Here is an 18,472-nt window from a genome sequence, read left to right as displayed (position 1 = left end):
TTCAGTCCAGGTGACAGGTGGCAGTGGCCTGCACAGACAAGTGAATGGCTTCAAGCAGGAAGACAAACGTAGATCCTGGAAGGGAGCTGGAAGTGGACGGATGGCCATGAGGAGAAGACAGCTGGGTGGACAGTGGGGGACGACTGAGGGGAGGGAGCCATCCTGTCCATTCTGAAGGGACTGCAGGATGGTTAAGGGCCAGGAAGGTTTCCATGATGTGGGCTTGAGAGATTAGAGAGTTCCCAAGCAGACTGGGATGGGCGAGAGAGAAGAGGAGGAAGGATGGGCATTCCTTGGAGAGAACACAGCCTGGCTAGGCTCAGAGATAAAGAATGGCATCCTGGACAGCACCTTGATAATTGCAGGCTTATAAGAAATGCTGTTGAAAATTTAGGTGTTCCTCACATAGGGAAGGCACATGCATAGTGGTTAGCAGAGCGAGCTGTAGAATCTAAATCCTTCAGAGTCTAGCTTCACTGCTAACTTTGTTTCTCTGAGCCTGTTTCCTCACCTGTAAAGTGGGAATACACATTGAGTATCCCTAATCTAAACTCCAAAGTGCTCTAAAATCTGAAACTGTTTGAGTGCTGAGATGATGTGCAAAAGAAATGCTCATTGGAGCATTTTGGGTTTCAGATTTTCAGATTAGGGCTGCTCAACTGGTAAGCATAATGCAGATACTGCAAAATTGGAAAAAATCCAAAACACTTCTGGTCCCAAGCATTTCAGATAAGGGATACTCAATCTAATAACAGTGCCTACCTTTGTGGAGATGTTGTGAGGAACAAATGTGACCCTCCATGCAAGGCACTTGGCACAGTGCCTGACAGATGTAAGCACCCAGTGAGTGTAGACTCGGCGGTTGTCCTGAGGCACCTGAACAGTGAGATGAACATAGTATTTGGACTTGGAGTCAGGGGTTCTGCAAGGGAATCTTAACCCTGAGCCTCACAAGTTAGGTCAACTCAAGTCTCTTACATACTTGTGCCCTTAGTTTCCTTATCTGTAAAATAAGCAAATTAGGATAATTATTGATTTCTAAACTACCTCATAGTTTAAAGTACTCTGATTCTGATGTGGAGGAAATTACAATCTAAAGAAGAAAATCCTCATGTGTGAAATTTAAGCTAGATGAATCTGCTGGTGTTACAGTAGCTCAGCAGTGGAAAATTAGCGTATACTTTCTGGTTCTATACCTGAAAGGCATTAGGTAGATGGACCAAAGCAACACTTGGCTAAATCTGACTGTAGACATTGACCTGGTATAATATTCATATATAGGACGGGTGAAAAAAATAGCTCAATAAAAATAATAATAATGGACTGAGAATATTTTCTGCATGTTTTGAAGACCATTTTCATTCTAATTGAAGCAAATTCAGTGGATTAAAGATGTTATTGATGCAATTCACTCCCCAAAGTGAACTACTTAAATATGCAAACATGAACCATAGGGTTCTGGAGTCAGCGTTTCTCAGGTGTTTCAAATGGATGAAGGATTTGAAATCTGTCATTTATTGTATAAATATGACCAAGTTAACCACTTTTTTCTTTAGTGCCTCTTAACATGAAGTGGTAAACTTTTTTCCGACACTGAAAATGATGAAAGTTTCATACTCATTCTTGGAGTGCAATAATTGTAATAGCTAACGCTTACTGCATTCTTAGGTGTACTTTGCAACTAAATACTTGCTGTTTATTCTCAATTTAATTCAGCAACTCAAAGGAGCATTTTATGGCTGAGGAACCAAGGTTCAGAGAAATTTGTGACTGTACTGAGATTATTACACTTAGCTAACACAGCCAGTAAATAGATGGGTGTCTTCGTTACATAATTTGGGATTGTTGAAGCCCACCAGCCGAAGACCCCAGAAATCCACCTGTGGCCAAACAAAATTAGGTTTATTTAACTTGTTGGGGTAATAAAAAAGGCAAACGCATGGAGCCCCAGGGAGAAGCAAGGGCTTAGTGTAGATTTGGACTTGTTCTGGGTGATTCTATTAATAAGGATTTAGGGAAGCAAAGACCAGGTTTCTTTTGGGTGTTGCCAAGGAAGCAGGATCAATTTGGTGTCTTGGTAATCTTTATCTAGGAAGTGGGAAGATTGGAGACTAGATAGTCACCAGTAAAGAAACTAGAGTAGGTCATATTAGTTGAAACAGGAGGATATTTAATTATTTTGTGGTGCAGAGAGTCCTCACCTTTGTCTTGGTTTAAACTTAACTGCAAGTTGTTTCTTTCCTGTCCCTTCATGGCGGAGTGACCTTGTCTGAGATTTGTTTGTATCAAGCAAAAGAAATTTATTCTGAGTTATAAACACTCAAGCACTGTGGTCTGGATGTTAAACTCTCTGGGCTCTCATTCTTTCTCTCTTTATTCCTTTTCCTCCTTCCTTTCTTTGTAGTCTCCCTTCCTCTAGCTGTTTCATAGCAACAAGCTAATTTTTTCTTTCCCCAAAATAATCAAAGGTTGTTAGGTCTTGTGTTCTTCTCTGGGGGAGCATTAGCATAGAGAAGGTTTTCAGATCCAGGGAGACCTAGTCTTGAATCCCAGCTCAGCCACTTAACAGCTGTTTGACTTTAGACAAATCACTTCATCTTTTTGGCCTAGCTTTCCTCATTCTTAAAAACTGGGAACGGGCCGGGCGCGGTGGCTCACGCCTGTAATCCTAGCACTCTGGGAAGCCGAGGCGGACGGATCATTTGAGCTCAGGAGTTCGAGACCAGCCTGAGCAAGAGCGAGACCCTGTCTCTACTAAAAATAGAAAGAAATTGGCCAAACAACTAAAAATAGAAAAAATTAGCTGGGCATGGTGGTGCGTGCCTGTAATCCCAGCTACCTGGGAGGCTGAGGCGGGAGGATCACTTGAGCCCACGAGTTTGAGGTTGCTGTGAGCTAGGCTGACGCCACGGCACTCTAGCCTGGGCAACAGAGTGAGACTCTGTCTCAAAAAAAAAAAAACTGGGAATGATAATTACCTTGCAGGGTATTTTGAAAATCATAGATAACTTACATAAAGTACTTGAAACACAGTCCAGTCTCAAATAGTGGCCACCATAAAAAAGGCATAAACATTTGTCAAATGTTGATTTGCTTATACTTTATAACAGCCATGAAAATACCTTTTATGTAATAAACTATTAGATTTTAGAAGGTCACATAAGGTGGCCTTCTGTGACCCACCTTGCAGAAGTGCCTCTGAATGTGATTACCCACCATTGATGTTGGTTATATGATGAACTTTGCTATAGTTACTTTTTTGTACATTTATTAAAAATGAAAAATAAAAGATAACATGCTATACATTTAATTAATAAAAAATATAAGATCATTTTAAAGCTCTTTATGGTTCACTACCTGATACATCTTCATGAGATACAGGCAAGAATGCTATACTTAAAGACTGAGGAAGAAATGGCTATCTAGTTAGGAATATAAGGAAGAAATGGAAAATGTAGACTATTTTTATTATACAGGTAGGAAAAGATCTCATAAAACATTTCTGCTGAAGGTTTACTTTTTTATACATGGCCCAAATTAGGGTTAAGTTGTAAGAAGAGTATATATTCAAATTAGCTCTGAATTGTGGGGTGATTTTTGTTTTCATCTTTGTATTTCGCTACATTTTCCAGGTTTTTCTACAGAAATATTACATCATATGAAAATAAAAGCATTTAGTCTTCTAAAAATTGTTTTTCCTGAAGTTGCTAGGCTTCTAAGTCATGGTTGCCAAAACCTTGACACTGTGTGCACACACGCCCACGCACATGTACACATGTCTCATGGAACGTCCTTAGGCGTGTTAGATATTAAATGGTTTTTGAGATTCTAGTTCAGAATTTACCTCAAATGTGTGAATTATGGAAACTGTCATGGTCCATCACAGATGGTCGGGATGTTGCCAAGATACAGTTCAGTCTCCTTTATTGTGTCTTTGTGTTTGCTTTGTGTGAGCATTAATAACTCTGTTCTAGAAGCGCAATTGAAAAGCATCCTGTTAATGAAGAAATTTGTTACAAACAACTCACTTTTTGTGTGGTTCCTTCTTTCCTTTGTCTCCCTCCCACCCTCACGTTAGAAGTCTGGCCTTCATTTCCGACACACAGACAATACCGTCCAGTGGTTGAGAGCGATGGAGTCTATTGGGCTACCCAAGGTAAGCCTTCACGTACGGGACCCTGAAAGGCAAAGGGGTAGTGCACACACACCTCGTTGTGGAAAATGATTTTGCAGATTGGGATATGTTAACATAGGAATGAGAAATGTGAGCACTGAACAAAAATATGGAAAGGCCTATACCAAGTAATATATGGCAAGAACTCAGAATGAGGTACGTGCAAGATTGAGAGCTTGTGCATATAAATTAGAGTGTGTGAAAATTAAAATTAAAGTGTGTAGAAGTTAAATAGAATCAGAACAAGCTTTAGCTGGTAAATTTTTGATTTAAAATAGCCAGCTCTTTTTTATGTTGCTATTAATATTTAAACTTAAGATGCTAAGTCTCATATCACTATATATCACTATAAATTATTATAATTTTTTTTTAATTTCAGCATATTACGGGGGTACAAATGTTTAGGTTACATATATTGCCTTTACCCCACCCGAGTCAGAGCTTCAAGCGTGTCCATCCCCCAAATTTTTATAAATTATTATAAGTCATTGTGTCATTTTAAATTTTAAAGGCCTAGTGGGTTATAGCTTTTAATCCTGAAATAGCTCTCTGAAATAAAATTCATTCAGCAAACATTCAGTGCTTGTTAACTTTGAAGAGTAGGCATGCCAAAGCATATGAGAGAATTAGACATGTGGGGGAAATGAGGAAATAATTATATTTGATAAAAATTGTAGAACTATTTTTTTAACCTCTTATTTTGAAATAATTATAGAATCACAGGAAGTTGCAAAAATAGAACATCTTTGTGTATCCTTCATTCAGCTTCCTCCAGTGGTAACAGCTTATAACTGTAGTACAATATTAAACTGACATTGGTGAATTAACAGAAACTAGACTGCAAACCTTATTTGGTTTTACCATTTTTACACGCATTTGAGTGTGTGTGGGTGCACATGGCATTCTGTGCAGTTTTATCCTGTGACTAGATTTGCATAACCATCACCACAGTCAAGAAAGGAACACCAGAGAGGAGGGGGGCCTGTAGATTGCTTCCCTGCCCCCGCCCTGCCCCTGGCAACCACTAGTATGTTCTCCATCTCTGTAGTTTTGTCATTTTGAGAATGATATATAAATGGAGTCATAGTTGATAACCTTTCAAGACTGATTTTTTTCCACTGTGCATATTTTCCTTGAGATCAACCAGGTTTTCATATGTATCCATCGTTCACTCTTTTGTATTGCTTAGTATGTTCAGCTATTTTAAAGAAATCATTTAAGAGTGGTCCAGCTTGAGGGCAAGGGGAGAGGCTACTGATGTATGAAGTCCTGTGGTGGTGGTATTATTAAGCTGGGTTTCCAATTAAAAACACCCAGCCCTACAAAAGTGAAAGATTCCTTAATGTAAATTATGGATGCCTATTGCTCATCACATCTGTTTTAACGTAGTCTCATTTTATCTCATGATCAATATTTGATTTATTTTGTTCTGCCGTTTGTAATCCGACCACTTTCCCTTCTCCTAAAATGCCAGAGCATTAGATACTATGCTGTTCTGGGCATTAGTTGTAATACAGAATTCATATTTCTGCATTGTGATTTAGCACATACTAACTAGGTACTGAATAGTAAACAGATTAATAAAAAGAATTCCAACAGGATTTTTCTGTGTGAGATGATGTCACATTAGGATAATTTCATTGCTTGGTAGATTTGATATAAATCTTTTCAAATTGTCTGTTTTGGGCCAAACAAGTGATCTTATAAAGCAGATTCTATTTTAACACTGAATTTTACTATGAAGTCATTAATATGTTGCTTTGCAAGGGCGAGAGACTAACCGTATACTGTGAATTGACTTTGATGCATTTGACTGGCATTCCTTCATTTATCAACATTGAGTGCTTACTCTGCTCAGCGCCATGCTAGGTGCTAGAAACACAGTGCTGAATCAAACGTTCTGGGGAGCTATAAATTGATCCCATCTCCTTGCTAAAGGAAGATACATTCATAATTTTCCAGGAGAAATATAAAAGGTTCTTGATGAAAGAAAAAGGAGGAGGGAGTTGTAGTTGTTCTCTACTTATATAGAAGAACCTTAAACCTGGTAACACTTCCGAATTTGGGAATCCTCTTCTCACTGACACTTTAGCAGCAGATGTGTTAAAGGAAAGTTGGAAAGGCTTTTGAAATTTCCTAGACTAGAGACATTTCTTTAAATGCTTAGTGACCGTACATTTTGTAGCTCTAGAAACTTTGCTTCTTTTTCTCTCTGCTTTTCTCAACATCCTATAGAAAATTGCACTTGAGTACCAAGTACTACCATATGGTACATGATTTAATTTTAGTTTTTACATCAAATTTTATAAAATATTTACTGCAAGCAAGTAATGTCAACATGCTTATCTTGATATTATATTAGAAGCTTCAAGCCTGATTACTCTTTTTTTGTGCTTAGGAACCAAGAAGTTTGCTGCCTTACTCTGATATCTGTTTTTTATCAGGCTTTTAGTTTCAAGCTTAAGAAGAATAGTGTGAAAGTGTATTAAAAGCCTTAATGTTCAGATCATTCAATCTGGTAATTCCTTATTTAGGTGATAAACCAAAAGAAGTAATCAGATGCTTAGAAAATGTAGAAATGTTCATTGCAGTAGCTTACAACAGTGAAAAAATGAGGAGCAAAGCAACGTTCAACTATGGGGAACTGGTTAAGCTATGGCTCAAAAATATGAAAGAATCATGTGCATCTATTAGAAATAATCTTCTTATAAGAATACTGAAGGAAATTGGAAATAGTTATATTCTATTAAGTGTTAAATAAGTTTGCACTAAGTACAATTTTGTTTTCACACGCACACATTCATAGGCATAAAAAATCAGAGACATATACAGAAAAGAAAGACCAGAAAAAATAAACCAAATGCTAATGGTGACAGTCTGGAAGGTGGGATCATAGGTATTTTTCCTTCATACTTTCTATACTTTCCAGATTTTAGTCAGTGAAACATATTACCTTAAGCAGATAAAAAAAATCCGTGTGTGTATATTGTGTATTTGCATCCACACATCTTTACGGAACTGTGTAGTCAAGTTTTTAGCAACGTAATAAAGTGGCTTTAAGAAGACCACCCTTCTCAGGCCCATGGCACCCCTGGGCTGTCATAGGAGCGAGAGGGCTACAGAAGGCAGAGCCTACATAGGCTCACGTATCATGAAATAAAATGCTGCCACCCAGCACTGTGGACGTGGCCTTGAATTGGCTGGCTGTGAATCCCACCATTCTCCTGTTGCCACGAGGCGGCTTGCTATCAGGTAGGGGTCCAGATGTAGTGATTGGGTCTGTCAGTAGATCAAGATGAGGCAATGACTTAGAGACTCCTCTATGTTTATGTAATTATAGAATAGCAAGGACAATCAAAGTAGGATTGTTTCAAAGACTTAAAATAATTGAGAGCAAGACGTACAATAAACATTGTTTCTCTCGTTTTCCAGATATTTTATCCAGAAACCACAGATGTCTATGATCGGAAAAACATACCAAGGATGATATATTGCATTCATGCACTAAGGTAGGGGAAAAATACAACTAAAAGAACAACTCTCTAAGAAGTACATTTTAAAAAACTACATTTGAACTTTTTATTTGATTCAGTTGTTTTGAATTTGCTGGTACAAAACTAAAATAATTATCATATAAAATCAGTATTTGAACTTGAAAAATGTTTTTCTGATTCTTTAAAAAGCTAATTCAAAATAGAAAACCAGAAAATTAACAAAAAGCCTTTAAGTGTAGTAAAGAAAACTTAAGTTGAAACTTCTATGAATCCAATTGTAACATAAACCATATTCTTGAGTTATGATCTAGTTTATAAATGGAAATTTATCACATGAACAGGTTTAGAAATCATTATAATCTTGATTTAATGCACTTAAAGTTATAATTGCATTCAATTCTTACCATAGATTAAGAAAATCTAATGTAAGGATGGTTTCTTTTGATGTTTTGTTCAATAGAACTTGTATAAAGTTCTATATAAAGAGGGATAAAGGATAAAGAGGAAACAGAAGTTGCTTTAAATCAGTCAAGATACGGTCAAATCAAGATACGGTCATTTTAAAGCAAATTTGATAACTTAATTTTTGAAAATGTTGAAATTCTGCTAGTTCTGAGTATATTATATCTTATTGGCCTGGAAGATATGTGAGTTTTAAATGGTAACAAAGATGATTCTAAATTCCAGTTTGTGGCTATTATGTGCACACAGGTAATGGTTGGGAGACTTCATGTCTAATTATATTTTAAATTACTTTTAGAACATCTGTCTTGTGTTTTTATCACTAGAAGTCATTTTCCTGGCAGAGTTCTCTGCCTAGAGGTTTATATTAACTTCTTCCTGGCTCTTTTCCTCTCCAAAGGAAAGGGTTTCTATAATAATTCATGGCAATGTTGGCCTTCTAGAGAAGAATTTTGATTATGTCATATAATTTGACTTTTTCCCCTAGTCAGTACTTATGAGATTGCTTTGAAAGATGACAGTTGCTGGAAATACAGACCAAATGTAGGTGCCTTAGCTATGATTTTTTAAAAATATTTTAATAACTTAGAACAACAAAAAAAAAAACTTATATGCCTGCCTCTTCAGATGTGGCTAGAGTATCATGCCAGCAGGTTTCTTTTCTTTTTTTTTTTTGGAGACAGAGTCTCACTCTGTTGCCCTGGCTAGAGTGAGTGCCGTGGCGTCAGCCTAGCTCACAAGCAACCTCAAACTCCTGGGTTCAAGTGATCCTACTGCCTCAGCCTCCCGAGTAGCTGGGACTACAGGCATGCGCCACCATGCCTGGCTAATTTTTTTTCTATATATTTTTAGTTGTCTGATTAATTTCTTTCTATTTTTAGTAGAGACGGGGTCTCGCTCTTGCTCAGGCTGGTCTTGAACTCCTGAGCTCAAACAATCCGCCCGCCTCAGCCTCCCAGAGTGCTAGGATTACAGGCGTGAGCCACCGCGCCCGGCCTTAAGTGTCTTTTTAATTGAAAAGCTAACAAACTGTCCATTGATATTTCTTCCAAAAAAACAAAAACTGAGTGGTAACTAAGTCCCTAGGCAACATATTCAAAGCAAAGAGAATTAAACATAATTTTTAGAAAAGTCCTTAGATCCAATTAAGGGAGCCCTGCCACACACAGGCCAATCAATACCAGTGGTGCTCCTTGACTCTAGGAGGCTGGAAGGCATCCTAATACCCCCACTCAGTACGTTTGCTTCAATTAGCCTTTCTCCAATTTCCAATTCATGATAATATTTTGTTAATTCTGTTTCAGAAAACTTTATGCAAGTTGTTTTATGTGCAATGCCAACTTTTAAAAGGTCACTAAAACTAACTGGACAATAAACTAGGCAGAAATCGCTTTACAAAAAAGAGGAAAAGCCCAAAATGCTGCTTTCTATAGAGAACCCACAGTTTCATTTTATTCAGAGCAAAGAAAAAAGAAACTTTTGATGATACTAGAAGAAAGTCAGCCATAGGTTTGGAATCTGTACTCAGACTACACATGCAGTAAGGATAATATTCTGCTAATACAATGGATTTGCTGCTGCATTTGTCTGCTGTTTGTCTAATGTTAACAATTATCAATAGCAATGCAACTAGTATTTGGAACAATCCTTAGTGTTACAGTGTCAGGCACAACATTTCGCTTCTCTTCACACCACTGCTCGTCTTGGCGTACCTGGGCTTCCTCCTCTTCGGCAAAGTCATTTTTGCTGTTGAAGGTCTTGAGAACCTCCCTAGGTGTTTTCCCCTTGATCATACTGACAACAGTCTTGCACGTAACATCAAGCAAACCGTTGATGTCTAAATAGTTTGCAGCCAAAATAAGTTTAAAAGTGCTCCTTGGTCAACTTTCAGGAATTCTTGGTTCCAAACAGGGATATGGTCTGTTTGCTTTTCCTTGTTCTCATCATCCTCAGGAGGAGGAGGGTCATCCTTGTGGGTGCACCACTGAACGACCTTTTTTAATATTGCCGCATTAACATTTGTTAGAGGAACTGGATCATCATCTCCTTCATCCATTCCCAAATCGTCCAACATAATCTTGATTGTCACAGATTGTTTGACAATTTCCACATCAACTTCGAATATCTCTCCATCAGAACTGTGCAACTTAATCGAAGGCATTGTGTTCAGTCTCAAAGAGACAGCCGGCCAGAGACTAACCAGAGCTGGGCAGTATCAGCACAAGAAGAGAGAGGCGGAGGACAAGGCCACTCTGCCAGCAGGTTTTCTAAAAGCTTCTTGTGCAAAAGTGTCTATTTTGAGGAATATTTTCAACAGTATTGCCCAATAATCTTTATCAAATTATTTTCAGAGCCTAGAATGATCACTTAACGCTGTAGTTAGTACTGGGTTTGTGACCTGCTAAGCCTGCCACCGTTAGTTAATGTCATTATCATATCCATGCATCATAGTGTTAATCTCCAAATCCGTAGCATACTCAGGGGGTGTCTTGTGTAAGCTGAAATTGATTTCCCGATGCGGACACCAGGGACGTTCATGTTAAGCAGCTTATAAACAAATGGTGTGTGTTGAGTTCCTTTCTGGTGATGTCACTGTTCTTTTAAAGGAGTGACATAGAGCTGCACTGAGGCTTACAAATGTATGTTTGCCATAGTTTTAACAATGACTTGAAGAGCTTGGTAAACAAAGAAAAAAAACTTCTTGCTTATTGCTGTGTGCAAATGTTGATGTGACAGAAAGTTTCTAGGGCTGTGTTTCTCAGTCATTATGGATGTCTCCATTACTTTTACTCTTCCTAGGGGGGATTCCCCTTGGATCATGTCGCTCACCAGATCTGACCTTAAGTAGGATCTTTTATCTTTGAAAGCAATATTATTTATTAATAGCAGCATTCCCCGGGGGACTCTCCTTCACTTTTTTTTACTCTAAATTACAGTATGGAACTGAGAAGTCCCAAGTGTGTCTGAGGTTTTTTTCTATCATGACTTTTTCCTGCTATGATTTAGAATGCAGTGAGTCACTCAAATGAGGCTGATATTCTACTCCGTTGGGCAAGACACGTTTGGAAGCCGGGTAGCAATCCTTTAATAAATACATACAGTGGGTTTGTCCTTGCTGCATAGTTAGAAGTGATGCTGGAAATGACCAAATATGTCTTTAGCTTTTGCATCCTGGTGGCTAATACAGCAGCATCGCTGGTATAGAGAGTTTTCATTACCTGATAGAGAATTAGGCAGGTCAGAGATTCTGACTGTAGCTCAGGGGCCGGGAGGGGAGTTTCCTCCAGGTGGTTCAGCTTGCCAGGCACTGGCTTCTTCCTGCCCCAGCCTGTGGGCCTGACTGATCTGCAAACTTAGTTCTTGGTCCTCCCCAAATGTGTCTCCTGTTCCCTGTTGTCTTAATTGGTTCTAACAACCTAAGATCCCCTGGATTCTTGCTCTTGCTTCCTGTTTGTCTCTGCTTTTCCCGTTTCTGGCCTGCCCTTCACCTTGTCGTTTTATTTCTGACCCCACTTTCATTACCCACCACTCACTGATCCCTCTGTCAGTGTAGCTTGGCATTCTCAAGCCCAAACGCCAGTGAGTGTCACTACGATAGCTCCAGAAGAAATTCTCAAACTTTGCCAGAGTAGACAGACTCACCTGAGTGGTGGGTGGTGTCATTCTTTTTCTAAACAAATGTTTATCTTTTTAAAAAAATAAATAAATAAATAAGATATACCCATCATGGAGAACATTGGAAAATTCAGAAAGAATGTCAAAGGAAAAGCTGAAATACCTGCTGTCTCAACACCAAGTGAAAACCACGGTAAATATTTTGGTGTTTGTGGACTTAATGTGTGTACTGTACATGGCATATTTTCCTTTCGTGGCTGCTTTTGGAATGTTATGAAGCCTGTGCAATGCAAAGGAGCCAGTTCAAGAAGTGAGAGCCTTGCTCACTAGTCACCTCACTGATTTCTTTTTTTTAGTGTCTGAAGGCCTTTTATGCATGGAGAAGAATACTTTTTGCCTGTGTAGTACCTGATTTATTAAAGATTTATAATAAATTATATTAGACTCCTGTGAAGTGTTTAAACATTATTTATGAAACTGAATTCATTTAACCAATTGAACCAATTAAATTTAGAACTGATTTTTTGAATCCTTCACTAACCTTAAAGAGCAGGTGAAATGCCCAGATGCATTATTACAAACTTATCACACTAAAACCTATTCTGAATGATCCATACTACAGGTTACTCATTTTTTCATTATTTATACACTAATTTTGACTTGTCCTAGGGCTGTTATATTTTTTTGATAGCACTAGAAACAAAAGAATGCCCCTTCAAACCTGCCAAGATTACAGATCTGGTTTCCGATGGATCAGCTGTGGGTCAGAACATGGCCCCGCTTTGGGTGGTTCTTCCAAGATGAGTCAGACCGTGGCCAACAGGCATCAGGCTGAACTTGTTTTTCTTCTTTTTTAAATAAAAAGGACCGTTTTTATTTTTACATGGCTTTCAGATAGGTTTTTATTTACAGTCTGGTCCCTACCCCCACCTCCCCATTACCCTGAAATTATTTACTTCCTAAGTCTTGCTTGACCAGCATTATATAATCCATTGTCCTGTCATAATGATGTATTGGCCTAATGTGTGAACATTATTAAAAGCTTATGTATGCCTTTTAAATATTTTCTTGAAATTAATTGGATTTTCTAGAGGTTTCCATCTCCCAGGAGACAAGGGATTGTCTCTACCCAGTGCTCTTTAGGCCTTTTCGCTGATTTGTCATCTCAGATCATGTTTCTGGGTCCTCTCTGTTTGTTCATTGAATGTGATCACTGATGTTGGACATTCTTTCCAACTGGCTGGTTTCATTACCACCTGTGCTCCTCAGTTCTTCCTTATCTTGGGACACTTCCTGTGTTTTCTGGGACTATTTGGCTTACTCAGAGTTCTCGGTCTTTATTTTTTCCTGTAGCATGTATAATATAAAAACAAATAAATATCTACACTCTATATAAACAGATTTGAAAGAAACAAAGTACCCATGTTTTAATAATCCCCCAACTTGTTAAAATCAAAACAAATAATTATACATGTATTATTTTAACTCTTTGCATTGCAACTTCCTTTTTGTACCCTGTATACTATTCCCTTTTGATTATTGTTTTGAACTTCTGGCCTCCATAGACTTAACCAAGGTTAATATCTTCTTTTCTGATGAACCAGATTGTTTTGGTTTGGTCAGTCAGAGCTCTTTCTGGCCAGCTCCTTCGTCCTTGTGGCACTGTCCCTGACATTCTTTGAAATATCCTTGCTCTGTGGTTACAACAGGATGTTCCGGTTTTATCCTGATTATTCCTACTTTAGGACATGAAGTCAACTACCCTCCAAGGAATCCTTTAAGGTCATGTGTTCATATCGATTCTAGTTTAACATTCTAATTTCCTAATGTTCTAGTTTAACGTTATTAGGGCTCTGGATTCTGCTTTTCTTACTATATAGTTTATTTGACCATTGAGATTCCACTACACTGACAGCCACAAACTGAAGATAAGTCTGTCTCCCCTCTGTGTAAGGATCACTGTTCCTGCTGCTGTAGCTGCATCTCAGCAGCCGTGTTTCTAGGAGCAGTGGTGATGCTGAAATGGCACACGCTTGGGGCTGGCATTCGTGGAAGAGGCTGTGGCAGATCCACTGCTGGTTGACCAGCTGTCCTAAGCACCCTGGCTGCTTTGTAGATGACGCTCCTCCACCCAGCTCTCTCACACAGTCAGCCGCCTGCCTTGCTTACCAGGTTGCCTTCGAACCTGTTCCTCAGACATTAATGCATATTTTCCTGTCTAACACTCCATTCCCTTAAAACTCTTTCCCTCCCCAAGAAACCAGTTGAACCCATATATCAGATTCTCTCTTACAGTGAACATATTTCCATTTATAAATAAGCTTTCTATAGTTCCTTAGCCCAAAGGATAGGCTCTAATCCTTTGGGATTCTCAGAAGGGATATCTAGAGATGGCAATATTTAGGATTAAGATGAGGGAGGCAGTTGCACCTCCTCATGTCTTCGAAGTCATTGCTTGTTCAAAATTCTCCCCATGCTCCAGACTATCCTCTCTCTTCTTTTTCCTGTCCTAAATTATTATCATGGTTATGCCCTTCTGTCCTGCTAAATCCTAAGCTCTTTAAGACCATGAGCCACATCTTGTCACTTAACACAGCACGTACACCATTGATTCCAACTTGAAGTCTCTGAAGTTTGTATTTTTTAACTTCTCATTTCCCTATAACAAGTCTGCCTCAGGATTCCTTTTGTTTGGGGCTGTACATTGGCTATAGAGTACTGGATTTTGACATGATATTGGCAGTGATGTATGTGACCAAGATGGAAAAATAGATTCAGTAGATAAAAGTATATCAAACATGGAGTCAGAAAAGGGAAATAGTGAAAGAGTCTTAGGGTTGGAAAAAGTGGGGGAACCACTGTGGTAGGTTGTAAGTGTATACAAAGGGCACATTTATTTAACAAAGAATAATAATAAAAACAAAAGCTAATGCTAATGGAGCTTTTAACTATGTGCCTGTCACTATTCAAAGCACTTCACAGGTATGATCTCATTTCATCTTCACAGCATACCTGTGCAGTGGATACTATTATTAGTCCAATTTTATATAACCTAGGTAGTTGAGGTGCTGGAGGCTGCCCAAGGTCACATAGTTAGTAGATAACAGAGTCGGCATTCAGAGCCAGGCTATGTGGGAACTGAACCCATGCTGTTACCAACTCAGCCAGCCTCGGCTTTAGGAGGGAGTCAAGTGTTTCCCTACTACTGAGAAAATTAAAACAACAATGGCCTTAGACTTTTCAGCACATGCCTCTGTGCTATTATATTTACGATGTTTAAAATGAAGAATTATGGAACTTGAGCACTGGAAGGGCCTTGGGAAGTTATTTTAGTCCAGATAAGGGAACCGAAAGCTTGGGTTACATGACTTGCTCAGAGTCACACATCTAGATTTTGCCATTCTTGGGACCAGGATCAAGAGCTTCTGATTCTAGTCCTGTGGTCTTTCTGGTGCCATGTGGCTTTGATTTGCAAACATTCTTCCTACACGTTATGGCACAAAATGAGCTGCATGTGATATGATCCAGGAAAGCTGAAATAAATTTAGCTGCTGCCTTTTAAGTTTGCATTTCATTACTGTAGTATCTTCCAGTGTATGTACTGAAAGTAGTAGAAAAAACCCTAATAGTGCCCTCTAAACTTTCTTTATTGCTTCCTGGACTTTAACTGATGGTATTCGTACTAATAGGAGCACATGGGCCAGTGAGGCTTTAGCTACCTCTGTGCAACCTCTCTGTTGCTGGCCTCACCCAGCAACATATGTGTGCTGTGTATTATACCTATTGGTGTGGTAAAAGCCTTGCTACTTCACTTAAAGTGTTTTCTTAGACATGGCAAGTGACGGTGACATTAATTTCACAGTTTCCTTTGGAATGCTCTTAACCCTTTGTGTTGGCTATTATACACTGAAAGGTGCTTAATAAATTCAGTGTTGAAGAGCTACGTGAAATTGGTATTTTTGTATTCAGTGAGCTGCTTTTTTAAGATTAAAATACAATCTTCTATGCATTTCAGGTAATGAATGGCCTCATTTGAATTTAAATGCTCTGGAAGGAGCAGTTTGCTATTGCTGATTCTTTTTGGCATGGGAATACTGGATAAATAGAGTTTCCTAATAAACATTTGCTTTTTAGAGTAATCTACTTGGGCATGCCTCCCACACAAAGATTAGGTATAAAACTCCCACACTGTGAAAAGTGATCTTTTTAAAGCTAACAGTTTAAACTCAACATCAATGATTTTTAAAAAATTGAAGCCAAATAGAAAATACACATTAAATTTTTTAGTAAATAAAATTTTTTGGTATATGCAAATGAGATGTCTACCTGATGCATACTAGCTTAAGAAAATCTCAGATTTAAAATAAAAGTAAAAGCAAATTCTTCCATCCAAAGAGCTAACTTCTCAGCACCACCTTGTGGTAACTTTTAGTTAAACCAGGATGTTTTATTGGGAGATTTATGTTAATATTACAGTGCACAATGGAGAAATAGAAAGTATAGCTTTATTTAGAAATAGCTGCCTAATTTCTTTATTACCAAAGGGGAAAGTTAACACTTTTGTTTAATAGAAATGTTTTAGTTCATGTTACCAATAACCTATGTTTTGCGACAGCCCAAACACCTAGTTTAGGGACAGCGTGGTAGGAAAAATATTTCTTATATAGTAGCTATTCTATAAGTAGTAATTGAATGAATGGATTAAACAGAGGACATAATGTGAAAACAGTTGTATCAAGGTCATTGAGCACAGCTGTCTTGTCCCCTTTCCAAAACTGTATGAATTTGCTAAAGTAATAATTGTTTTAAAATGCATTCATGATAAAAAAGGAGTGCCATCCACTGACCAGACATTCCAATGACTCCTGACGGAAAGTAAACAGATGGGATTGATTGACTGAGAAACAATCTGGGAGAAGACTGCAGCCCACAAAACCCTGACAGGTGCAGCAGAGCTAGAAGCTATCATGGGGTTTGCTCCAAGCAAAGGGGACAGCAAGGAAAAGGAGAGTCTCAAAGCCAGCAATCCCAGGGCTGGGACCAACTGAGACTTCTGACCTTTCCCTAAAGTAGCAAGTGTAATGCTGATGTCAGGACAGTATACCAGCACCCAAGACAGCCAGTGACCCCAAGGGCCAGGGAGTCCCCAGTCTAAGAAGACAAGATGCTGGCACCCTCCTTTCAATCTCATTGTTCCCTGATAGTCTCCTAATGCTGGCTCCTGTCATGGGGACCTGCAGTCAACAATGGATAAACATCAAGTTTCAACCACCAGGATGAGCCCCAAATCAAGAGGTGCCAGATATTTGAAGGAAACTGCCACTGTGAAAGAGGCATTAGATTCAACGTACAGAACTGATACCCAAGAAACAGATGAAAATATTAAAATATGTGAAATTGATGATTCATTCAATTTATCCATTTAGCAAATACTTATTGAGCATTTACACATAGTAGAACCAAAGATAAGATTAAGAAAGAAGAAAATTTGGTGTAGATGAAATTAGAAGGGAAACTAATACAATTTGTAGTTATGTAAATCACTGGTGTATAATATAAAAATAAAAGCATGGTTCTAAAATTCTAACTATCCCACCATTACATAGGTAGAGAAGTAGAAGTATATAAAGGATAGTAGATATTGATTTGAATTAGGCTTTGATATAAAAACGTAGGTTTAAAAGTATGTTAAAACTTTAGCAGGATATTAATATAGATGATACTTATTAAAGATACAGCACATAAAGTACTTAAAATAGATATAAAAGTTGTTGGAAGACATTTTATGTATGTCTTCTAAAGTTTTACTATCACATTTTCAAAATTTCTCTCAATGAACTTTTTATAGTTTTTTTTTTATAAATTAGTTCAGGTATATTTTTAATTTGTAAAATGGGAAAATTCAAATCAGGTACTGTGAGAGCAATTGAAGTGATACAATGATACATTTTTTGATCATTTGTCTATTCTCATTTCTTAAGTGATAGCCTGATTTTTCCCCCTCTAGAATTCTTTTGCAGCTTTACCTTACCTATTAAATTCTGTTTAATTTTGTAGTTCCTGTTACTAGAAAGGAGCAAATGAAGAGGTTGACATTTCATTGTTTCACATGATATGAGCGCCCTTTTAATTGGAATATTTTTCCCATTAATAATGAGTTGAGAAGTGGCTCATAAAATATTATGGTTTTGAAAATGTCAGCAAGGCATCTTAATGATCTAGTTTTAATTATAATGACTTGTTTGGCATGAACTTTTGGCAGTAAAGTCTTCAGAGGCTGTGTAAAGTAAACAATTTTATATCCTCGATAATCTCTAAAGACCTAGAACTTAAACTAAGGAATGTATCCTGTCTTGCTAGCTTTGAATTATGAATACATAATGGCTGTTTCACATTGAAGAATGTTCAAAGTCTTAATATGTCTTTCCCCTGTGGATAAGATATGAATATCATATTGGGATTTAGTACTAAAATTAACATCACCAGGTTAGAAAAAATTACCATTTGTTCTTTGTGCTTTGGTATGGTTTTGAAGGAAAGGGGAGAAAGAGAAAGGTAAATTCCTCCCACACATAAAAAAAATCCTTAAAATTCAAAAAATTAGGACATTTCCTAGAAGAAATATGAGTGACCAATATGAATATGAAAAAATGTTTACCTTCACAACTAACAAAAGGAAATTTAGACTTAAATAACATCTTGTTGCTTGCAGCTTGGGAAATTTTTC

The 18,472-nt window shown here is 37.9% G+C and overlaps 2 protein-coding genes across 2 annotated transcripts in view; one reads left to right on the top strand and one right to left on the bottom strand.

The window, feature by feature from the left end:
• Positions 1–18,472, top strand: part of IQGAP2 (IQ motif containing GTPase activating protein 2) — a 290,113-nt gene that overhangs the window by 150,538 nt on the left and 121,103 nt on the right. The window contains exons 4-5 of the mRNA XM_012664485.1: positions 4,079–4,156; positions 7,607–7,683. Of these exons, the coding sequence (XP_012519939.1) occupies positions 4,079–4,156; positions 7,607–7,683 (155 nt within the window). The remainder of the gene's footprint in view (positions 1–4,078; positions 4,157–7,606; positions 7,684–18,472) is intronic.
• Positions 9,735–10,291, bottom strand: LOC105826482 (S-phase kinase-associated protein 1-like). The gene is given in 2 exon segments (XM_012664473.1): positions 9,735–10,000; positions 10,003–10,291. Coding segments are annotated over 2 exon segments (555 nt in total).

This window comes from Propithecus coquereli, unplaced genomic scaffold, assembly GCF_000956105.1.
Source record: "Propithecus coquereli isolate 6110/MARCELLA unplaced genomic scaffold, Pcoq_1.0 Scaffold9, whole genome shotgun sequence".
Lineage (NCBI taxonomy): Eukaryota > Metazoa > Chordata > Mammalia > Primates > Indriidae > Propithecus > Propithecus coquereli.
The sequence above is the reverse complement of the archived record's forward strand: the minus strand, read 5'-3'. Positions and strand labels throughout refer to the sequence as shown.